Consider the following 24,179-nt stretch of genomic DNA (forward strand, 5'->3'; position numbering starts at 1 on the left):
ACCGGCTCTCCGGGACGCACGTGGCTGTGGCTTCATCTTGATACACGTAATCAAGTCGTAATTACCCACTTCCTACTGTAAATACACGCACGATGTGATAAAACGTACGTCTCGGCGTTCATCGACGCACGCGGTGCTTTTTTCCACTTCGTAGGATTTTTTTTTTTTTTCTCTCTCGATATTCAAATCGGATCGGATAATTATATTCCAAGGCTTAACGCGCGGTCGTATTGATTGTTTTTTTACCCCACGGCGATCAGGGGCGCGGGGATTTTTTTTTTTTTTTTTTTTGTTCTTTTGTTTCACACTAGCGAATTTTTGACACGGTGAATTTAAACGAAAGAATAATGACGATGATTTGAGGAAATTTGTTGATTTGTTTTTTTTCGCCTTTTTCTTTTTATATCCTTTCGCCTGGCGAGTAAACGAGTTTAAAGCTTTCGAAAGCGTGTATTTTAAACTCGATTCGCGATACGCGCGCATCTTAATTGCTTTACGATTTCACGAACACGTCCTGGTTGTGATTATTTACCGACATTATCGTAGATTGTGTTGTTGGTAATGCGAGTATAATGGAGGCACCGGCTGATTGTCCGATTCATTTTAATTAACCCAACGAACCAAGCCGTCTAAAATATTGATAGTAATACACACTGGAGCAAGAGTTCTGTAAACGTCAGCGGTACCTAATCCTTGTAACAGCTGGTAGAAACACACTATGATTTAATAAAATTTTGTGAATAATTTCACCGGGAAGCTTGTCTTCTTGTTCAAATATCGGAGGATCATATTTCGATATTAGATTGCAATAAAATAAAAATACCAAGGTTTCAGAATCTGCAGATACATTAAACAATTTCCTATTTTTTCATACAATCCAGCCAATTAATTTATCATCACCGCGTCCCGAAGAAAACTTGAAAATTTCATATTGCTGTTCTGATTCCGTTGACAATGTTTATTTTCTTTTTGGCAACTTTGCTCTTAACTCCCGCCGTCTGGTTTGTTCTCCAAGAATAATTGTACAAGTGTTTATATTTGAGCGTGTATACATACACACTGCAACGCACTCCATTCATACAAACACACGCATTCTCATCTAAAGTCGGGTGTATAATTATCGCACGAGTTCTGCTAACTCGACTGGCATCAAACGTCCCGCGTACCTGTGTACAATATAATCCACGATTCACGTCGAGTCATTATCCATTCACCGAAATGACGGTTATTACACGAGTTTGTTTGTCCAAATACCGGCACAGCTTTATCAAAGTCAGATAAGCTGATTAATAATTGAGGATTCTCTACCCTTGTGACAAAAGGGATTAAGGGTGACGACAATAAAATAAACGATTCGACGATCCTGTCGCGCAATTTAAAATCGCCTGCAATAGAGGCTGAAATTTTTGTCGCGTATACTTAAATTTATATCGCGATATCCGCGAAGACGTAATTTCGCACTTACGCTGTCTGCCACGTGATGAGGTGACGAGACCGTTCTTTTGACTGAGGAAAGGGCTGCTGGTTATAAAAATTTATAAAGGGGAGCAGAAGGCGCGAAAATTCAATTACGTGTTTTTTCTTTATCTCCGTGTGTTTTTTTTTTTTTTTGTTTTTTTTTTTCTCCTCTTCCTCCTTCGTTTTTATTCTCACTCAAGATTTTTTATCACTCGTACAGCACCCTCGCAAGGAAGAGAATTTAATCTCTCTCCTTGGAGCTTTTATGAAACTCGAGGTGAAAATTTGATCCGAATTTGGATTATCCCTATTACTTGTCGAATGAATGAACGAACGAATGAATGAACCAACGCACCTCCATTGCGCAGATACTAATTACGAGAATTATTGAAGGTCCTTGAAGCATCTTGAGTGTAGGGACTAGCTTCTCCTTTATATCCTTTCATCAATCTCCAGGATCAACATAAATTTCAAAGGTGCATCGATTCGCCGGCCCCAATGTAATCATCATTTAACAACCTTGACGTCATGCCTGTAATCAAATAACGTGTCACCCCCGTTAATCATCGTACGAATCTGAAGATTCATAAACAAATCATCAGTCATATTATTTGACGATTTGTTTAAATTTGTTTTGTTTTTGTCCAGTCTTCCTCTGACCCACAAAATATTCACCTCGTTTGAATAAATTTCTGTAATTCAACGTAACTAAGCCGAGAATGATTTCGACCGAGACTCGGTGAAGCTAAAACACAGATTTCACGCTTTTCATTGAATAAATAATCATGAAATGACGATTAACGATATTTCACTACTAATACCTCACAGTGAAAAATGAACATCGATTGAACCAAGGTTTTTCTCGCTAAGTCAAAGATTCGAAACTGTAACGCCGGCCGATATTTTTCTCGAAAAAAGTGAAACGAGGTGCGTACAAAAGTAAACTCGAACCTGACAAAACGACGAAGTGATGAAGCAACGACTGCTTCGGTTGTGCAAAGTGGTGACAATATAGTCGGGAATAAAGAAGAACACATGCACGAGAATGGAGAAATCGGATTCGAGCTTTTCGACGAGAATCGCCAACGCCCGGTGGGACATGGTCTACGTCCAGATACCGCTTTACTCCCTGATATTCCTCGCCGGAGTAATCGGGAACATCCTTGTGATCCTGACCCTCGTACAGCACCAGCGAATGCGGACGGTGACGAACGTCTTCCTCCTGAACCTCGCTGCCTCGGACATAATGCTCGGTGTTCTCTGCATGCCGTTCACCCTCGTCGGCGCCATCCTGAGGGACTTTGTCTTCGGCGAGGTGATGTGCAAGCTGGTACCCTACCTCCAGGGTGAGTCGGACACGTTTTTAATATTCGTTTTATCCCTCTTCCGTAAGTTGCATGCGCATTAAACTCGCAAGCGTCGTTCGTGTTCGCTCGTACGCGTAACTGATGTATCGCAACGATACACGCCCTTCTATTTGCATACGTTGTACGCGTAACGTCACGCGGCCTCGTGTGATAACGGCGTTATTCAACCGGGCGAAAATCTCTCTGTTTCTGACTAAACGGTCGTAAAGAACGAGGCGAGATCCATCCGTCAAACAACCGCGACTCCTTATATCGCCTTTCCGGCGGTAAATCCACCCCTCAAATTCGAGATATTGTATTACACAGAGGGTGGATTTTGTCATCACGTTCCTTTTTACTCATTTTTATATCCGTACCTTCGTCAAATTTATTCGCTCTCCTGGCATTTCGGGGGGGGCGGGGGGGATTTATGTTATCTCTTACTCTTGGGATTTAGTCGCAGTCTCGAGGAAAATAATATGCGACGTATAATCGCGTGGCGGTAAACATCTTCTCAACGAAATATTAATATTCCCTAATACTTTTATATGTTATGTACATGTTATGTATATAAAAATATTATTGATACGAAATACGATATATCATTAAACAATACGAGGATGACTTACGAACGGGTATCGTTAAAACTGAAGTGTCGCGAGAAATTTTTCTCAACTCTTACCGCATCAATCAGCATGTACGTAAGAAACGCGCTCTTCGAATTAATCTCGCGAATTGAAATTCTTTCGAGTTTGAAGCGCGGCTACAGCTGTAAGAATAAGGATCAAAAAAGGGCTGGGAAAAAGGCCTGTATGTAGACGAGGATACGTTTGGGTATGTATACGTATGTATATTCCCACGAGAGAGAACGGGATGGAAATGATATTGAAAAGTTTCGAAAGGACGCGACGGCCGCGACCTTTCTTCCACCCTTTGGATTGTGTCTATCTAGGCATGAGACTGACAGGAGCTGTACTTTTTGCCGACCCGACTAGAAAACGAGCGCTCTATTTTCCCGTTTTTTTTTTTTCAATTTCTCGACTTCTCCTTTCTCATTCTATAGTATATTTTTCTCGCAACGACTTTACCGGGGATTTTCTCATATCGACGATGTTATTTTCAGCCTTGCCCTGTTTCAGCCTTACGCTACCTGTTCGATATCGCTCACGATTTATTCGCATACTTCTTTTACTTCAGCCAGGTACTCTACATGATCTGGAATTCGGTGTGTCCGGTATCGAAACGCGATATCTCAGCGTTGCGCTTGCGTGTGTATAAGCAAACTAGATTGGAGATGATCACGAATCGGGGGGGGGATAAATCAAGCTGCCCGAGCCTTTTTCACTCTCGGGATTATTATACCGATTGATCACGAATTCCGCTCTCTTATCAGACCGAAGAACATTTTGCCCGACGATTTGGAGGAATAAGAAAATATACAGATTCGCTAACATTACGCGTAATTTTCACAAATTGGGTCTTTCCATTCCCCTGAGAAATTGGTCCGAATCCTTCCTAACTAGACGATAATGTAGGTGCAGTTCAACGATATTGATTGAATCACATATTTTCGATAAAAGCCGATCGATTCTCATATTCGAAAAAAAATAGTACATCGCGCCGGTGTCTCCAAAGAGAATCAGAAGGAGGATTTCTAGACAATTTCTAGAGAGTGAAAAAAGAGTTCGAAATTTTTTTTAAAGAGGGGCGGACAAGAAGAGAGTCACGTTGATGAGACGGTCGGGCGGAAAATAAGCGGAGGGGGAAGTTACGGCCAGAACAGGGTCCACTTTGGGCTGAGTGCTTCTCAAGTTTCTAGACCAACACGTATGTAGCAGCACGGTGCTGATTAAACGTCGTGCCAAAAAGAAAGGGATTAATAGAGTGAGCAAAAAAAAGGGTTAAGTTGGGTTAATAATAGGAACATGAAAAAGGTAAATGAAACGAGTGTCAGGAAAAGAAGAGAGGGGAAAAAATGAATAAAAAAAAAAAAATTAAACGAAAATGAAAACGAGAATGAAAACACACCGGACGAAAGAAGTCACCCTCTGGCAAATTGTTACCGCCGCTCGAATAAAAACTCGAAGGAGAACTGTAGCGTATGAAACAATGACGAAAGAGAATATAATAATAATAATAATAATAATGATAATAACAATAATCGTATAAATAATAACAGTAATGAGAATAACAATTCGTAGAGCTGTTCGGTAGATGTGGACCTGCAGGCGTTTCGTGACGACGCGCATAACTGTTGATCGTTCTTCCAGCGATTTAGCAATCTCTGCTGAAAGGGCGTTTTATAGGTATACCATATGGGCAGGACATGTGTGTGTGTGTGTGTAGGTACCTATGTTCGTATTCACGGGAAAGTAATGGAGAGACAAGCAACGTTTCGTGATATCTTTTATTACATTCGCGGAGAGAAGAGAGTAAGAGTTGCACTTAAAATAGCGCGCGTAGTTATGTGCAGACTGAGGAAGAAATGTCCGTTCTCTACCTTGTACGTATTCACGTGGTAGGAAAATCGCAAGGAGAAGTAGGCGTGTGTAAACAAGCGAATGAATATCCTACTCGTGATCCTGGCGGTTGAGGGGAAGGAGAGGAAAAAATGAAGACATCATGGGCAAGAGGGAGGGGAGCTTCGAAATCGGAGAAACAAGCTGGCCGGCGCAAAAGCTCGTAAGCGCAAAACAAAACCATACATTACGTGTATTATGTATGTGCGTGCACATATTTCGCGAGAGTCGAGTGGCTTCTCCTTCTTCGTCGTAAGCAGCTTCCACTCCTTCGCTGTACAAGGGTTGATATTCAAAGAGCAGAATGGACTTTACGACCCCGGCGTGCATGCGCGGTCTGAATATTCCACTCTCGATCTTCCAAGGCTTACGCTGAGGTTTCGAGGCTTCGTCTAGTAACCGAAATACCTGGGCATCCTCAGACGACCTCATAACTATGTCTGACAATGAGCCCGCCTCCTCCTCAACCTCCTCAACCTCCTCAACCTCGTCGTCCGCAGAGATACCGAGGTACCGAAATTACAGATAGACCATCGTAACGTCAGCATAATTATATCACTAATCGCGATGGCGGCGATGCTTTGACGTAGTTTTCATCGTGGAACGGCCACCTCGTTAGGTACTGCGAAAATTGCCGAGATGAATATCGATTCCGTAATTTTGTAATCAATCTCTTTATTCCCGCAAACATCGAATTCTTAGATCACGATTCAACGGAACGAAGTTGAGAAGAAAAAAGATACCAACCAACTTTTACGAATAAAGTTTTGAATTACGTAAATGTTGTTTAAGTTCCTTGCAGTTTGTCGACATTCTGTTGAGAACAGTTGCTTGACTGTTTATTCTAGAGTGTAAATCTTACGCACGTATAATAACTATTAGCATCATACGTATTTTCAAGCAAGTTTTCAACAGTTTTTCTACAGCGAAATCCATCGTACGCGTAAATCTTTCACAATTAAAAATCGTAGACAGTTTTACGAGTCAAAAAAAAAAAAAAAAAATGGTACCCGCTGTTTCCAAATAAATTCAAATTTTAGGGTACAAATACTTAGGGAGAAAGTACGTCAGAAAAAATGCCCGTTCTGACGCGATAGGCTGAACCCTGATTTTATCATCAGATCTTGGGAGGTAGTCTTTTTTTTCGCAAAAACTGACCCCAGCATAAGAAGATAAAAATTTCCCAATGCCCACCCATCCGTCTTCGGTTCTTGTTTGGCCCAGACCATTTTCGATGCATAGTAAGTTGTTGGGCGGTCTTATCAGGGTGAGCTTTCAGACTGCCTTAGATTTTGCCAGTTATCTGTAATTCGGTAGGCTTTTTTTTTTTCTCCATCCGTCCCTCTCGAAGAGCCGAGCGATAAATTTTTGTCCGAAAATTGGAAGTGAATTAAATTTTTTTTATGAATTTTTTTCCAAAGCGTCACAGGGACGATGGGATTATCGCGTCGGCGGTAGGGATGTTGTCGAGCTTTCACGCGAGCTTTCGACACCCGGGGTAAAAGACGACGGAATTGAATCTGGTTTTCGAAATAATGCCCAACAGCTACGTGTGATAATAAAAGCGACACCTTGGATTTCAGGCCTTCTAAGCCACTCGAACCTCCGGCGCCACGCCCCGTCTGACCTCCACATAACCGGGGTTAAGGCCTCGCGTGAGTCCGCTTAACGAGAGAAGACAGCTAAATCTCAGGCTCGAGCCGATCTAAAGCCGAAAAAAAGAACGCGACCATCGATTCTGCGCCATAGACAGCTTGTCGAAACACCGTCTGCCCTCAGCGTACACTCTTTTCTCTCTCTCTTTCTCTCTCTCTCTCTCTCTCCTTGATTACACATCCCTTTATAACACCGCAGATTAAGGGCTCATCGAACTTATACAAGTGCACAAGCAACACGTTTGACAGTTGCGAAGGTGAAAGCCATCGGCGAAAGAAAGCAAGTAAAACGTAGACGGTGAGAAATCGGAGAGGGATGAAATAATTAATCGACGGTGCGGAGAGTGAATTAATCGATCGGTGTCCTTGTCCCGAAATCCCCTCGAGATCAATTCCCGAAGGTACGAAGGAAACGCTGAAAATCATTGCAATATTGCCGTCGTCGAAGAAAGCTTCGTGAATTAGCGAAAGCCATGCAGCTCGAGAGTCGAAATTCGTCCGCGACTCATTATTCCATCGAATTAAATACGTCACCTTCGTATCAATTTTCGTCTGTTATTCTCTGTTATTTTTCCTCCATCACCGCGTTTAATTTTCAAAATACCGGCCTTTTATTTAACCTTGAAAGCGTTCACCGCAGGCTCGAAGCCAACTAGCTTAGGTATGAGGGGATAATTCAGGGCGCACATAGTTCGGTTTGGTATCCAACGGGACACGGGGGATAAAGCCGATGCCACGGCGTAACTAAGGGGCCCCCGAGCTATTGAATAAAACAAACGCGCTAGAATCATTCCTTGGCGTGACTCTGCAAACAGAAGATTCGAGCTTCGGGACGCCTCGACGGCACCGTAACTACTTGCGGTTTCGGAAGTCTGAGCGTGTTGTTTTTTTTTTTTTTTTTTTTTATCTTTTATTTATTTTTCACTTTCCTTTTATTCCGTTTTATTGATATTGAAAAAACGCCCCGCCGTGCTTGACGGAATTTGCAAAACCTCCACGGAGTTCAGACACAAGAGGCCGGCGTTGCTCAACGCAGCAACCAGCCATTTATACCCCTGGGAGAGTAAAATGTTTGCTCAAAGAATTGGTTCTGCTAATTCCTATTCAAATATTTTCCATCTCCCCGGCACCTTCCTCTTTTTTTATCATATCCATAGACCGCGTATGATAAACAAAATTACAAATGATTGTTGATTTTCTTGAAGAAGAAGAAGAAAAAGAAAAAGAAACCGGAGGAGGGGGAAAAGAAAATTTTCTTTCAAATCGCAAACCGCAAACTCACAACTTATTTGTTTATTTATTTTCGTTTTTTCAAAGTTTTATTTAGCGTGGATTCAAAAAATTCAATTCCACGAACAGGTTTACCTTCGTTTCTGGTTTATTTTTTTATTCCTCGGCGTGTTTGCGGTACGAGAATTTCTAATTCCGCAAAAATTCCGAATATCATGTACTCCATTCCGGACGCGGTGTGTCCCGGCAAAGATACCTCGGATTTCGCAATTATTGCGATATTCAAGCACGCGGTTATATTTGAAGAGCGAGCGGAGAATCCTCGTAATGATGATAAAAAATGTAAAATCCGTTTATACGTATCCACCGGATCTTTTTTTCTTCTCTCTCTCTCTCTCTCTCTCTCTCTCTCAGCCCACGCTTTATAAATCTGCTTGTTCGTCCCACTGGTATAATACAGAGGGTTGTTTAAACAAGTTTGAAAATGTTCCCAAAGGTTGTTTTCAGAGCCACCGAGCCCGTAAACTCTTGCCCGAAAACTTAGCTACAAGATAATATATATTTCAACAAAATTAATCCGTTTGAGTCCATTAGACTCACGCTCGCCGCGAGGAAAGGGCTAATATATAACCCCGGTTTAAAGGGGAGCCCCCTTTTGTTGTTTTATACGTGCTAATTCACAAACGTGTGTACGTTGTATAATACAAAGAAAGACATTTTAGGTAAACCGGCTCGAACAACAATTATTCTCGGGGGGGGGGGGGGGGATATGAAAATTACTTGAATAAATTTCATCCAACCTCGAGCCGATTAAGTCGGCCGATCACGCACTTCGTTTCTCGCGTTTCGTTGCTTCCACTATGACATACTTATGACCCTTTATTTTCGAAGTATTCACCTCGAGATGGTCAGACCTAATTATCATTCGCACACGGCCTCGCCGATATTACGGACGCAGCCAATTAGTTATCAGTGGACCTCAGGCCTAATCTTCTCGTTTATTAACTCAGACCCGAGGGGCTGAAAGCGACCTACCGCAATTCCCAGGGTCTTATATATATATAAGGACCGCGAGTATGAGAGCTCAAATCGGGGGTAGGGGAGGTCGTGGAGCTTCTCGACTTCATCGGGGTCAATTTCCACTCGACCTTATCACCGGGGATTTCTCTACCCGGCAGTTTGTTGCCCGGAGGCAAACTGCGCTGTTCAAATTAGCCCTGGGGGGATCAGGCTGCAAGCAAACAGCAGACGCCCTTTGAGTACCGGATTCGTCTGACGAAGCACGACTCTAGGTTTGCCCCGTCGCAAATCCGGCTTAACCACATGATGACCCGTATTTCGGATCGGATCAGGGAGTTATACGTATATGCGCGATATGTGTGTCAAGTATAAGTATATATATATATATATATATATATATACGATATACATATATAATAGCACTCGGTCATCTCGGCAAACCTCTAATAATCGAAGCCCATTTTTTCGCCTCTATGATTCGACAGGGTCGGTTACTCATTAGCTGGAAATGGCGAGATAACCGCCGCGCCGTTTATATAAGGGCCTAAACTTTGACTTCGCGGTGTCAAGGTGGTCTTATCGCAACGTGTGCAGCGTTCAAGTGGCCTGATTTCCCGTGAGATATCATCCCTCGCATTCTTCCACACACACACACACACACATCCAGGATGCCCCCGTGACCACCTGTTATGCCTTAGTTCTCGTCCTCGACTTCCTCAGACCGACTTTTGCGTCCTATCGGCACTTATTCCCAGCCTCGAGCAGTACGTCTCGAGTTATATATCGCAAGACACACACGTATACCAGCTCTCTCACGCAAGAACGAACTAATTTAGCGATCGTTAGGACTTCGGGCTGTGGAAAAATTCCCAGACTCGTCGTTCTTTCCTTCGGCGGGTATAAGTTGAAGGACGCGCGTTTTCGAGCTCGGTATTTTCGAACGACTCGATGATAAATATTGCATGAAAATGGAGAGGGGAAAAAAAATAATATAAATAAATAAATAAATAAATAAATGACTGAAAATGAGAAACATCCGATTGTGCTCAGGGTGGGTAGAAAACTCGTACGCGACGTCAACCCCGCGAATCTATTTTCCCCGGGAGATTGATCCGCGTTGCAATTAAGGGCCGCGTTTAGTGCTCGGTATGTCTAGGCGCTTACCTAACGCGGAGATAACAGAGTGGTACAAGGTATGTGGGTACATACCAACCCGTGAAGTCGGCGCTATACGCTCGGTAGGAAGTTAATCTCTCGCGCTCTATAAGCCGCGTCTGACGTGGTAAGAATGCCTCGTAATTATTCCGACCAAGTTTTGAAGCTTTCGGCGAAGTTCTCTGCGTAATCCAAAAGCTCCTATCTATCTATCTCTCTCTCTCCCTCCCTCTCTCCCTGCTCAGCTTTGTGCCGTGGAAATCGTGCTGCCATTTGCACGCTAGAGCTCGCGTATATACCGACTTTCTTCGGCCTGACTAATTGCACCCGTAATTGAGAAGTTGCTCGCTCGTTTCTATTCACTTTCGTCCACGGCGGGCCGCCGTTAAAGGCTTCGCCGTATTGTAGTTTTCTGCACCGAAAACTTGCCTGCCATGTCGAAGAAACCTGCGGACGCCGGCACGTACGCGAACTTTGCGCAGAGTTGGTGACTTTGGGTGAATATTCATCGAGCCCCGCCTCCGAGCTTTTGCTTTTGGGAAAATCGATCAAGGATCGGGAATTTATCGAAGCTTTCAGGTGAAATCCTTCCGCCAGGAAACAAGCAATTAGTTCTACCATTCGTCGACACTCGTTGCGACCCTTTTCCGTGGGACAATAAGATTTCGTTTCCTTCCGAAATGAGAACGGGAGGGGAAGAAAATAAGAAAAGGATTGCAATAAATTTCGTTTGAGCCTGGTATCGAAATTTTTCTCTTCGTCTTATCGGGAAATTGGAGCGTTGCTTGTTTCGTCTTTCAATTACCTTGGATACGAATCTCGGAAAATAAAGTTTAATATCCGTGTACCGAGGATTCTGTTGAGACGAAAAGAAAACGAGATAAAGGAAGGAAATATCAAAGTAAATTCTAACGCGTTAAAGATACGGACTGTTGAACGTCGAAGTACCCTATTAATCTAAAAAAAAAAAAAAACCCACCTCTTCAATCGCGCCGAAAGCGTAGAAAATAACTGAACCCTTATTATACAGAGGCTGTAGTTTAACGAATTTTTACTGCAGCGTTAAAGTGAAAGAATAAATGATTTTAACGGCAACCATTCGGTTCAAAGTCTATATAAAAAGAATATTAAAATAAGGGATGGAAAAAAAAACATTGACACTGCTCGCGAAGTCAAATCAATCTTCCATTTTACGACGCGAAACTTTCCGCTGAATATTATCCGAAAAGAAAACCAGCCCATTTTAGTCTGCCAATCTGCAGTCGATATTCTGATCGAGATAATTTATTTCCCATTTATATCCTCACATCAGTATCTTGCAAATGTAAATAATCTATGAGAGGATATTTTTCTTGCACAATGTATTACATAAATGGATTTATCCCGATACGCTTCAGGCAGAATCGTGCTGACTGTTTAAAAATGCGGGATCAGCGCCGGAAGCAGCCGGAAGTCTATTTTCTATTCAATTTTCTCGTGTTCTTTACATTATTTTCACCACAGCGACCGAGTTAACTCTCGGAAAAAGTAGCAAGGCGTGTTTTATCCTCATTTTTGTTCGTTATTCCGTAACCACTTACCATCGGCATTTCCAAGGCTTGTCAACTTCCGGTGACAAGGGAACGTCATTTCCTTGGTACTCGCGGAGCGAGCCCAAAGCTACGCAGTATACATTATATATTTATACGTCCCTGACCTGCGGGGATAATTCTTCGGTCGTGTTATTTTTCAGAGCTCTCTCGGTTGTTTTTTTTTTTTTTTTTTTTTCTTCCCTCCCGCTTCTCTTCCACCGCGAGAGGGAATTAAGGAATCGACGTCCCCTCGCATTAATATTAAAGCTCTAGGAAGGTAAAAATTGCAAGTACAACTCGCCCGTTAACGTACACGTATAAATACAGTGTTGCGAACTTCCTAATTAGGTAATTTTTTGTTTTTCTTTTCTTTTTTTTTTTTTATACACCCCGGCAACTTTGTCCTCCCGCATCGCTCAAGCTAATGCCAACGCTAATGCAACTTCAATATAATACAACTCCAAGTTTCGAACGGGGCGTATAAACTTCCCTCGAAAGCGTCTCGCGTCTCGAGACTCTGCAACGGCTCTTCGCCACCTGCCGCCAATCTCGCACCCATACATAGGACACCGTGTAATATCGAGCCAAAATTCGGGAAGATTTCAGGGGGCTGGGGGGGGGGGGGGGGGGAGAAATATGTCAACCCCGTTGACGACGATAAAAAATTCACGAGGCACCGATTCTTTAAGCCTTACTCACACGTCGGGGGCCCGTCTTTCCGCTTTACGATTCCACCGACTGCAGGGGCGGCTGATTCTCGATTATACCCAAGCGTGAGGTATTCGCCGATTTTCACCCCATTAAATAACCGTCGCTGCTGGATGCAAAGCCAGACGATGAGTTACCGTTTTCAGACTAACCCGTGCAACGGCTGATCCTTACCTCAGTTTTCGCCTCGCAATTTGAGCTGAGTGTTGCCCGACTCAAAGTTTGCGAAACTAAATTAATATATTATTTTATTAAATTCCAACCCCAGGCAAATTCTACCGTCGTTTCATCTCCCTTCCTTGAGGGAATTTCAAACGGCTTGGCGAGGCGGATTGCAAGCTCGCGTTTCGATACGGCTGGAACTGCAGAAGCCGACGCGACGCGCCCCGTTTTTCTACCCTCAAATTACCGTCGTGAGAACCGTGCCGGTAATGAATTTAACCGAGCAACGTGACCCGTGTCCGTAGGATCTTGATGGGAAGAATTAAATCTACCAAATTTTGGAACTGCAATGTTACGCAATAAGACGAATGCGGGGTAATTAGAAAGGCAACGGGAGCGAAGTTGCTTCCGGTTTTATTTATCGTTGTACGTTGGAAGAATTTTCTTAAAACCTCCGAGTGAAATGAAAATTCACCGAATAAACTTCGTTCGATCTGTTTTCCTTTGGTCAGCAATCGCGGAGGTGATAAAATACAAATCGTTTGATCGAGCTTCTATGCTATTGGAAAGCCGAGCTTTCAAATGTCACTGTAGAATTTTAATAATAAAACGACAACATTACACAGGCTGCCAACCAGATTGCCACCCCTTGTATATTTGCACTACATATTTTTTATACGCCTGCAGCTTTATTATGCATATACATATTATACGTAAACGTGTACAAGCAATATCAATATTTGCTTAGGTATTTGTTTGTTTATTTTTTTTTTCCCCCCGTTTTTTCTCCAAACCATTTTTCCCTCCGTGCATATTTGCGAGAATGCGTATAACGCGAGAAGGGCTTTTGAAATAATAATCCGTTCGTGCACGCCAAGTGAGAAAAGATTTTATACGTACCTGCATAAAGTCTGATGCGATCGTAAATTCGCGATCAAACAGCAATTGATCCTTCGAATTTCACACCGTTCGGTGCCAGGGTATAAGAATTTAATTTCGTCGATCGCGTCTGCTCTCTAATTCTCACCCGTAATTTTCATAATTCGAGTCTGCTGATTGTGAGATCTGATCTCCAAAAAATGGGCTGGCTTCGTATACGTATGTATATACACGGATTGTACGTAACATCGACCAAGGCAATGTTACTTTTCAATATTTTTTTTTTGTCCGATCTTCTCCTATAAATTCGAAACCTCCGCGCTTTACGTCTGATCAAATCCAATCGTGTCTCCCTTATCTATGCGTAGCTACTTATGGCGTGATATTTCTTCTCTGAGAGAAGCTCTCTCTCTCTTTTTTCAAAGTGCAAGAATATGTATATATCCTCGCCCCATTTTCCTCTCACGTCTGAAGGTGACACACGATAACACACACGCACAGTATCTTTTTCTCTCTGCCCCTCCTAATTTTCTTAAGATTCCATCCAATTCATATATTTGAATAATTTTCCTATCGCGTTACCAGGAGCTTCCAACTTCGCAGCGTTGAATTCTCACGTCGCGTCGCGGGAAAAGGCACCTGCTGCCTTTTCTTGGTGAAAATTCAAAGTGAATGTTGAACCCTTTTGAAGACTCGTCCTAGCTGTTTCACTTAAACAAGATCAATTAGAGGAAAAGCGAGAAAGAAAGAACCAAGAAAGAAACTATATTCACATAATTAATTGGTTTCTCGTTTCCATTCAAATTTTCAATCCAACGGCCGACGCGTCTGTAAAAAAAAAAAAAAAAAATCAAGGCAGAATACGCTCCAACGCCAGAGAATTTTCCATAAAAATACATGCAACGTCTCATACTCTACGTATAATAATACGCGGTGTTCATGCATACGATTATGTGGCAATGTTACAGGCATGTATGGCTCAGACACACGTGGCGCAAGGTTTCATATCGTAAATTTTCCAAGCTTTGGCAGCGATTCGGCAGCTTCTCATACCAGGATCTCGTGAGACTTTTCAGGGAGAATGATTTGCCGATCGCGTAAACGTGACCCGGTGCGAAATACGTTCGGGCACGTGGATCGAATGGGGCAAAACTACCAGTCGAACCGAGCATAATGCATCGACAGATCGCGAACAAACCCGGACCCCGAATAACCGAAGAAACCAGCCGCGAAAAATACCAAGGCCGTAAATATACGGACATTGATCTATCGCGGTTGAGAAACGGAGGAATTTTGTTTCTACCCCCCGTCTAAGGATCGGTGTGACGCCAAATTAAATTGAAAGAAGAAACGACCGGGGAATGGAAATGAAAACAATTTTATCATATTCTTTGTGTGTTTGTTTTTTTTTTTTTTTTTAAATCTCCTTTTTCTACTCGTTTCAAGACACTCGATTGATCACGTGATAATATATTCTTACCGCACCGGGAGGAATTGTTCATAATAGAAATTTCAACCGATTTGCTATTCTTAATCGTTTTATCGATCTTTAGAATATTGTAACACATTTACATACCTGCATACACTGCCGAGCTATGAAAATTTCTTGTGCGAATTTTGTGATTGCGATGCACGGCTGCCCTTCGAAGACCTTGTACTTTTTTTTTTCGCTCCATACGATTGCAGCCTGCAATTATTCATCTCTGGGCAAAAAACGCGTGACGACGAGCTTACGTGTAATGGAGAAATTCTGAAAAAACCCCCGTCGTATTTTTCTCCATATGACAGAAAATCTGTCCTTCGGTGTTAAATAATGAATTTTCCGAATGTTTCTCTGTGCCATTTTTTTATTTTATTTTATTTTTTCTTGCTGTTTTTTTTTTTTTTTTCTTTTTTTATGCAAACAACTCTAGCTGCATGCGTTGGGCATAATCGTACGAAGACGGTTTTTGTCTCGACTGACACATGACGCATTCTCGTTATCAAAAGAGTAAAAAAGCCACAGATGATCAAGCGCGTGAAACGTGACCCCAATTACGAAAGGTCAGAGAAAATTTTTCTAAAGTACCAGATACTCGTCAAATTGCACGTTGATCGAACGACGTATAAAAATCGTAATAACCTCTTTCTCGCCTTTACTTTGAAAGTTTTCTCGTTTTCGTCCCATCTCATTCCTTGGCATATTGTCCCATTCTTCGGTGGATAAAAACGTGTCAAGAATTTCGATATAAGCAATCAACGTTTCTGATAGAGCGTCTCAATTTCGGGAAACAATTAGACCATAGACGAAGCTAACCCGAGCAAGACTTTTTTTGATGAAGCCAAGTGAGAGAGAAAGAAAAATAAGGACAAACAGATGTAGAAAAAAAAAATGGAATCCATCAGGACGTAATTCATTTACCTGTGTATTCCTTAGTTAATTTTCAGTCGTCGGTTTTTCTGCCTCGCATTTTATGGCTTACGCATTCGCGTGTAAATATCGAGAAAAGTTCTGGCAGCTCTTATCAAGAGCCCATTGTGGTCCCGTGAAGATAATACATACACCTTCGCGTATACGTATAAATAATCGTGCAAAAAACGAGCGGGACGAAAAAAAAAAAAATTTCTCATCAGCCGTCGACAGAGGCAAACCTAATGACAAGAAAAAATAGTAGACTATTAATTTTTTTATCCGAAGAAACGAAAGAGTCCCAAACTTTTCTTTGCCATCTGTATTACAGGTACGTGGGCAGGTATTACTATACACATCACGAGACTAATACGCGACAAGTTTTTGAATAAATTTTCGTAGAGTTTATAACTCCTAAAGAGCGATACGATAGAAATGGAGAAACGTAGGGGAATAAACCGGTCGATACAAACTACAGGGATAAAAGCCCGAAGAGTGCGTCTCCTTTTTCGTCCATTAAACCCCCCGAGACTCGGTGCAGTGAAAATTATCTGCACTTTCCTTTCCGCGGGTTTGGATTATCGGATTCCGAGTCTCGTCAGGGAGGGAGAGAGAGAGAAACAAAGAGGTGGGAAAATACTCCGGCGGAGAAAGCAAAGTTTCCTAATCGCGAGTTGGAACACGTGCCTGACCTTTGACAAGGGAGTTACCTCGTATACTTCGTTACTCGGTTAGCCCCGGATTTCCGCGGCACTTCCGACGCCATATGCAGTCGAGTGAAACCTACCCGCGACTAATACACACCTCTATATGCGGTTTTCGAAGGGGCTGCAGCGCAAGCTCCGGCAAATTTTATTCCTCCGGCGAGCTTTTATCGCCCCGCACAGGTATAAGTATGCAATGCACCCGTCATCCCTCGGCCGCGGCCACTCTCCGCGATATTATTCTTCTTCCTTTCTCCCCTCCTCTCGTCCCCTACGAAATCAGCATATCCTCTCACGTCTCATATATCCGCGATGTGTTTCAGCCTGCACGGTGTCCGTCTCCGCCTGGACCCTCGTCGCCATTTCCGTCGAGCGTTACTACGCCATATGTCATCCACTGAGATCACGTCGGTGGCAGACCTTGTCCCACTCCTATCGTCTCATCGCCGTCATCTGGACCGGAAGCCTTATTCTCATGTCGCCGATAGCCGTACTCAGCGAGCTCAAACCTACCAGCAACGGTGAGTAGCTGTTTTTCGTTTCACCCTCGCCCGGCCGATTGATCACGGCCGGATTGTTTATTCGAGTCACATTCCTCGGGGTTTCTCCCGGGGTTTAGGGCTGTATCCGTGCATTGCGGTCGAGTGAAATCATATCGCGCGGTTCGGTTCGGTTCGATGTTATCTCGAATTCCCGGGGAAGTTACCTTGGAAAGTAGGGCGCGACATATGGCGGGAATCGTAGATGGAGAAAGGGAGAAAGTGAATGGCGTAAGCCGGTTGAGTGAGTGCTGCAGGATTTCTCTCGGCTGAAGGGGAAAACTTTTCCGGGATAAGGGTGCGGAATAAGTCCCGTGAGCGAGGCCTGCACCAGAAACTCGAAATCTTAATACGATGACAGCGCGGCAACTCCGCGGTACTTTCGTAAGCGAGAATCAAAAGTTATTGTTTTTCACCCGTCGCGCACCTACCCTTACACCCGCACCCCGGGTCTATAATTCATGAAACTGTCGCAGCCGACTCCGGCGGCGTTTCATTCCCATCACAAGACTCGTTCGAGCGGCCCCTTGCCTCTAATCCATTAGAGACTCCTATTTTCAACTCTGCCAATTATCCGCGAGCCTTCAGCGTCCCTTCTATCCATCCAACGAAAGCTGCGCGGCTCTGCGCGAGCGCAATAAATGATCATCACTTCGCTCGTTTCCTTCTTGATTAACCGTCTCATTCTTCTTCGGCTTTCTTGCACCGACTTTCTTCCACTAGCTAATCTTTTTCTGTTCAATTAACCGAGTATAGGGTAAATAAAATCGCGAACGAGCTAATTCTTCGAGACAATCTAAACTCCCCGGCGAATAATCGATCGATGAATGCCTTGCGATTGTTACAATCAATACAAAAACACCTTATACAATTAACTATCACAGCACGCGAATATCAGATTCTATGCGACGAAGCACGAGACAAAAGAGCTCGCTCGACTTAACGGTCAAAAGGTTAAAGGGTCGCCGAGTAATGATCTAGGTATCAAATTAATTAAACGACTGATTATAACAGGCGTCGAGGGGCGTAATTAAGCCCTAATTAAACGACTTGGAAAGTGGGATACGTATAGTGGTCTCAAATGCGTGCGGAGACCGGCGAGGAACATGTCCGACACGTGATCCGCGCTAGCTAATTTCGCAAATGAATTAACGGATGTTACCCGTTACACGCTTCTAATGCGAACACGCGTTTCGCGTACGTTTGAAGATGCGAAAAATGCCGGGGGTTTGCGGAGGGTTTCGGTAGAGTGGGAAAAAGCTCCGGCAGGAACTGTGCCGGGTTGAGAGTATCATACGTCAGAGTTAGAAGGTGTCAGACTTGCCGGAAGCTCGGCGGCGTATCCGGCCGGGGACCACTTTCTCTTGAAACGTATACCTTCTGTATTTCTTCACCTCCGTTTCCCTCCTTCACCTTGTTTTTGCGACACGTTTTACGACGAAATTTATACACACGAAAAGTCAGCGGTGTTCCATCACCGTGCAAGCTGCTTTTGCGCATCGGTGAGGAGGAAATTATGCTTTCACTTCGGTTGATTTAGCTCGCCGATCGTTCGCGTGACGGACAAAGGACTTTGGCCTACCATTGTATTTCGCAGACCGATCCCATCCGGCCGCTGCCCGAGTCCTGACAAAATGGCGATAAAAGCTCGCCTCGAAAAACCTTTGACGGCTTGACGGAGTGCCTTCTATCCTTTTGACGTTGGGAAATTGTTTTCTCATCAGATTTTCACTGTGCTTCTATTTTATTTATTTTTTATATATAATATATATATATATATATTATATATGTACACGCAATCTTGCTCTTAGCGTCGATGCGCTGATGCTGACACAGAATTCAAGGTAATTCGTCGATAAAAAAAACCTGCAGCTGTAATCGATCGAGCACTCAAATTTTTTCCAAGCAAGCTGGTCGGTATTTTCAGATAGTGTTTATATTATAGCGTCGAAACTTTGCTCTGTAGAATGACTCGGAGTGATCAATTTTTCGGTGAAATTAAGCGAACGCCGAGACGAGTTTCTCTTGTTTCAGAACTTATCGAGAAATCTTATCAGATAATTAAGAAACATCAATTTTCAGTCTCGGTGTAATAACGGCGCGGAAAAGGTTTAATTTTTTTTCTCCTACTACTCTACGGAGATAATGAAAAAAAAAAAAAAAGAAAGAAAGAAAAAATAAAAGTCTCGTTTGTAACTCTCGGTTTTCGAGCGAACGGCGTTTTTTACCTAGGCTGGAAATCCGCGTGTATAAATCACCGACGTATCTTGCGGCATGTGTCATGTCACGTCGTTCCACCTCAGCCTCAAAAATTGACTGAAATATTAACGGTGATCGGATCGGGTGTCCGGCAACCCTTCAAAAAATTCCCGGGATTTTCATTCCCCCGTGGTTTCATCGGTTCGATCACCCTCTCGCGTATCACGCGGTTAGCGATGATTTTTTCCATTCCCATCAAGGTTATAAGTCTGGAACGTCGTTTCATCTCTGCGGGAAGAAGAGTAGGTACCTGTAATAGCGACGGGGGGAAGTAGGAAGGGGGAAAGAAGCGTCGGATGAATATCGGCCCAGATTTGATCCCTCTCTTATATTACACCTCGCAATCTTCACCCCCGAGCTGTTTCCTTTTCTCATTGTATTTCTTCTTTCTTCCTCTTTTTTTTTCCTCCTTGCACTTCTGATTTTTTTCTTTTTTCTTTGCTCTCTCTCTCTCTCTTCTGTCCCGCTTCTCGACGCGGTCGGAAAAGATGCTCGGAATTGCTATGACGCGACTCTGTCACTCGACCTCCGTCACGATTTAAGAGCTCGAACAGAATGGACGAGGGGTTGCGGTGAACAGAAAGGAATGACCGCGTGTATCCCGTTATCGCCAGCACCCCGCTGGCTTTCTGCGACAATCAGCGCCTTCTGCTGGTGGCATTTTGCCATTTCAGGTCCGACCCGCTGGCTCGTATTATACCAAAGAAAGAAAGGATCACCCAAATCGGGGTTATCTCGTCTGCCTCGTAACACCGACTATAATTCTTCGCGGGGTGAAAAAAATTGTCCACTAAAAAAAAGTTGCTAGAAACTTGCGTTAAACGCTGCTAGTAGGTATAAATCAGACAGCAGCCCGTACTTTTCTCCGGGCTTCTTTTAAAGTCGCGTTCGTCAAACTGTCGAGATTGAACGACGAGATTTCATCCCCCGGCTAATTTGAAACCCGCCCCGTTATGATTCGTTGATCATTTTTTACTACGGCGGGAGAAAAATTGAGAATTTCTTGTGAAAATAAACGCAACGAATATACCCGTTCTTGAATCGGTTTTCCGCAGGCACTGATCACCGCTTCTTTCTCCCGTTTCTTGTTCCCAGGGCACCAAAAATGCAGGGAGAACTGGCCCGGTCACGGGGAATACGAAAAGGCCTACAACCTGATCCTCGATGCCGTCTTGCTAATTTTTCCGCTCATCATCCTGGTCACGACTTACACCCTCATCACCATCACTCTTCAGAGCAGCGTTGACCCGACGGTGGTCAGGCATTCAGGTTTGCGAACAGATACTGACAATATATTACCTCGCTTCCTTTTCCTCCGCGGAGCAGCGTGTAAAAATGAAAATCAGGGCGGATTATTATTTTTTATTTATTTTTTTTTCCACTCTTCCCCCATAAATTTATCCCCAATAATTCATTCGAGTTTTGGGTGAATTTTAATGCCCGCGGTATATTACAACTCGTATATCATCTGTCGCGATACTGCGGCGACGTTCTTAGATATATATATTCGTTCCGCGATCTTGAACTCGGAAATTCGTAATTCACTTTGGGAATAATTTTGTAAGCCGGAAAATTAGCGGTCGAGTTCAACCTCGTAATGTATTACGAAAATATTATTACGTATGCGGAATTGTCGAGAGCTTCGTTCGTCGTTTCGTGATTAATTAATTTACTCTTTGTGGCTTAATTATCTGGCCAAAGTTTAATCGTATCTTTGTGCATAATTTGCGGCACGGTTTTACGCGAAAATCTTTTCGCCGACAGACTAGGGTCAAAAATGTCTGCACGCTTATTATTCTTACGTTAACGGATTAGTAAAACAAGTTTGCCGCCTAAGGCGAGCGGTTTTTACTCCCGAGATATTCGCTGGCGGAATTGATCTTAGTTATAAATTTGAATATGCGAGATGAAGCTTATGGTAGTTTTATTGAAACTATTTTTATCTCGTCTGACTTTTAGATTCTCGCTATGTTATATCACTCCACCCTGTTCATGTCTTCGCAATGAAAAAAGATACGTTAATTTCAAGTATACATAACACAGTCCTTGACTGTTGTTTCATTTTTAATCGTTTTTTCTTTACAATTACTAAATAAAGACTCGACGATTCAAGCGTGAGTGAAAATTAGTGAAGAATTGTCAAACGTTGCCCTAATTTATTTTTCGGTATTATAATCACAACCGATCAACACGATGAACAAATTTTCATTTGTTACAATTGCTGCGGAAAATTATCGTTAAACGAGTATCGTTGGAACAACGGTTTGAACACTGTTCGACTCACAAGAAAACGTGGTGCTTGAATAACTGTTCGGTGTCATTGCAGTTGTGTAGAATAAATTTTCTGGCATTTTATTGCAACATCGCCGTCGGTCCGTTTGATCTACGAGAATTTAATCAGTCTATCTGAACCTCGTGATCGTCTTGTCGTTGCACCGAGATCAATTCGTTGCAATGGCTTCAAGAAAAAGCTTTTTTCGATTCAAGTAACTAACCGGCGATTTCCTTCGAAACGGTGATTTCAGCGGCAAACGGCTCGGTGGTTTCGGAGGTTTACCTGGGATCGCGGGGCGATACGTTGACGCGTTGTTCCTTGAGGACCTTGGACAGGACGCCGTCGTCCCGACGGAGTTTGCGTCTCGTCGCGAAGTCGTCGGTGGGCGGAATGAAGCCGTGGGACGATCAGGGCGAGGCGTCGCAGCGTTCGACTCGGGGCCGTTCGGCGATGCTGAAGCGGAAACGGAAGCGACGGATAGTCGAGATGCTCTGCGTCGTGGTCCTCGAGTTCTTCCTGTTCTGGACGCCGCTCTACGTGATAAACACCGTCGCTCTCTTCAGCCCCGACGCCCTTTACGACGGCCTGAACCCGACCTGGATAAGCTACTTCCACCTCTTGGCGTTCTGCAGCTCATGCTGCAACCCGATAACCTACTGCTTCATGAGCAGCGGATTCCGCAAGAGTTTTTCCGGACTTTTCACCGGCTGCTGCAGCCGGGCTTGCGGCTGTCGAAAACGAGCCGAAGGCCGGTACAGAGAGCCTCCGTAGATCGCGGAGGATTTTGTCGATTTTATTCTACCTGGATGACCGGGAATCGGCGATCAATTTGTCCCGCGTATCGCGCTAAACGCAAGACGATGCATAATTAATCGCTCGAAAATTCCCGAATGGGACGGTGGAAAATCACTCGTTGTTTCACAACGCCGAGAGGCACGCGAGAGGTGGAATTTGAGTCAGCCGCCGATTGTTAAAAATCGGCCGGCTAACCGATCGAGGGGTACGCGTCTGATACGCGGGACGAATGAATAACAATTCGACTATATACGAATTATCTTTTGTACAATGTAATTTCAATACAGTCCGCTTGGCTCGTGAAAATTACAAACGGCTTCGCGTTTAACATCGATTATTTATTTCATAATATATTACGTCGCAAGCTGTAAATTAAGCGATGCCGCAAGTCGAAGATCGATCGTTACGCTTCCTTCGTTTCACTTAAAAATTATCTTAACACGTCTGTACGTATTTGTTTAACGTGTGAATACAATTAGACCGAATCGATCGTCCACTCGCCGCATTAAATAATCAATCGTCACTTGTTTAGTGCTACAATAAATTAACGTGTAACGAAACGATATGTTCTTTTTTTTTCATACTCTTTACGGAATGCGGTGTGCGTATGATACCCGAATGTTACAAACCGTCACAGGCTTTTTCTTCAAATTATAATGTAATAAAAATAACAATTGATCTCGCCTCGTCGGTAAAAAGTTATCGTTATTAATATCATATACATATGCTGTATATATGTATATACGTAAATATACGCAGATACGTCGATAATAAGCACGTGTAACAATTGTGCGTATAGAAATATTATTGATAATGGCGTACAATTTGGTAAAACCTATGCGATATGTACATAATTAATTGTATAACAATACAGCCATATACATAGTACTGGATATCTGAATTATATAATACATCGATCGTCCACTATAGATAATTATTTGCAATTTTATACAATATTATCATCAATTTTGTGTATTGATCAGCTGCCTTCGTAGATGAGAAAGATTTTTCAATCTGTATTCTATAATAATTGTCTGATATCGGAGTTGCATTATCAAACGATCATGGATTCGACAAGTCCGTTTGACACTTGGCGATGAAAAATTCGTCATGCAGGAATCCGCTCCGAGTCACCTGAAGTTATTATTACGATATGCATAATTATCGTTCGATTATAATTTATTGTACGTATACATTAGGGTGGTCCTTAATAGGCTTGTTTTCGAATCTTCGTGCTCCCAAGGGCTTGAACGCTTTCAAATTGATAGAAAAAAATTTCCCGATCATTTAATTTCTCCGTGTCGACTCTAAGATAATCCGCTTTGTGATCAAAGTAGGAAATAACATGGAAAATACTTTTTTTGCTCTTTGAAATTGTGTAGGTTGTTGGACGAATACACCGACAGTGATGGAAAATACTATGTATTATATTTCATGACACTAACAATTTTATGTAAATTAAAGTTTGAATCTTAATTAACATATGGGCGCTTTCATTTATGAATTTTATGTGGA

The 24,179-nt window shown here is 43.0% G+C and overlaps 2 protein-coding genes across 6 annotated transcripts in view; one reads left to right on the forward strand and one right to left on the reverse strand.

Moving 5' to 3' along the window:
- On the forward strand, positions 1-23,577 carry LOC124222579 (cholecystokinin receptor-like). 4 transcript variants are annotated; one of them, XM_046633759.2, is made up of 5 exons: positions 1-46; positions 2,287-2,804; positions 17,120-17,317; positions 20,690-20,863; positions 22,120-23,577. In XM_046633759.2, the coding sequence occupies exons 2-5, from the start codon at positions 2,504-2,506 to the stop codon at positions 22,638-22,640; spliced, it is 1,194 nt and encodes a 397-aa protein (XP_046489715.1). In that variant the 5' UTR covers positions 1-46; positions 2,287-2,503; the 3' UTR covers positions 22,641-23,577. The 4 variants fall into 4 exon arrangements, with proteins under 4 accessions (XP_046489715.1, XP_046489713.1, XP_046489711.1 ...); XM_046633757.2 differs by having other exon boundaries at positions 6-46; positions 2,107-2,804; XM_046633755.2 differs by having other exon boundaries at positions 7-57; positions 2,107-2,804.
- Positions 22,945-24,179, reverse strand: part of LOC124222577 (cholecystokinin receptor type A) — a 42,872-nt gene continuing 41,637 nt past the window's right edge. For both annotated transcript variants that reach the window (XM_069136840.1, XM_069136839.1), the window contains exon 11: positions 22,945-23,798. The gene's annotated coding sequence lies outside the window, so the exon portion shown is untranslated. The remainder of the gene's footprint in view (positions 23,799-24,179) is intronic.

Source organism: Neodiprion pinetum, chromosome 6 (genome assembly GCF_021155775.2).
Source record: "Neodiprion pinetum isolate iyNeoPine1 chromosome 6, iyNeoPine1.2, whole genome shotgun sequence".
Lineage (NCBI taxonomy): Eukaryota > Metazoa > Arthropoda > Insecta > Hymenoptera > Diprionidae > Neodiprion > Neodiprion pinetum.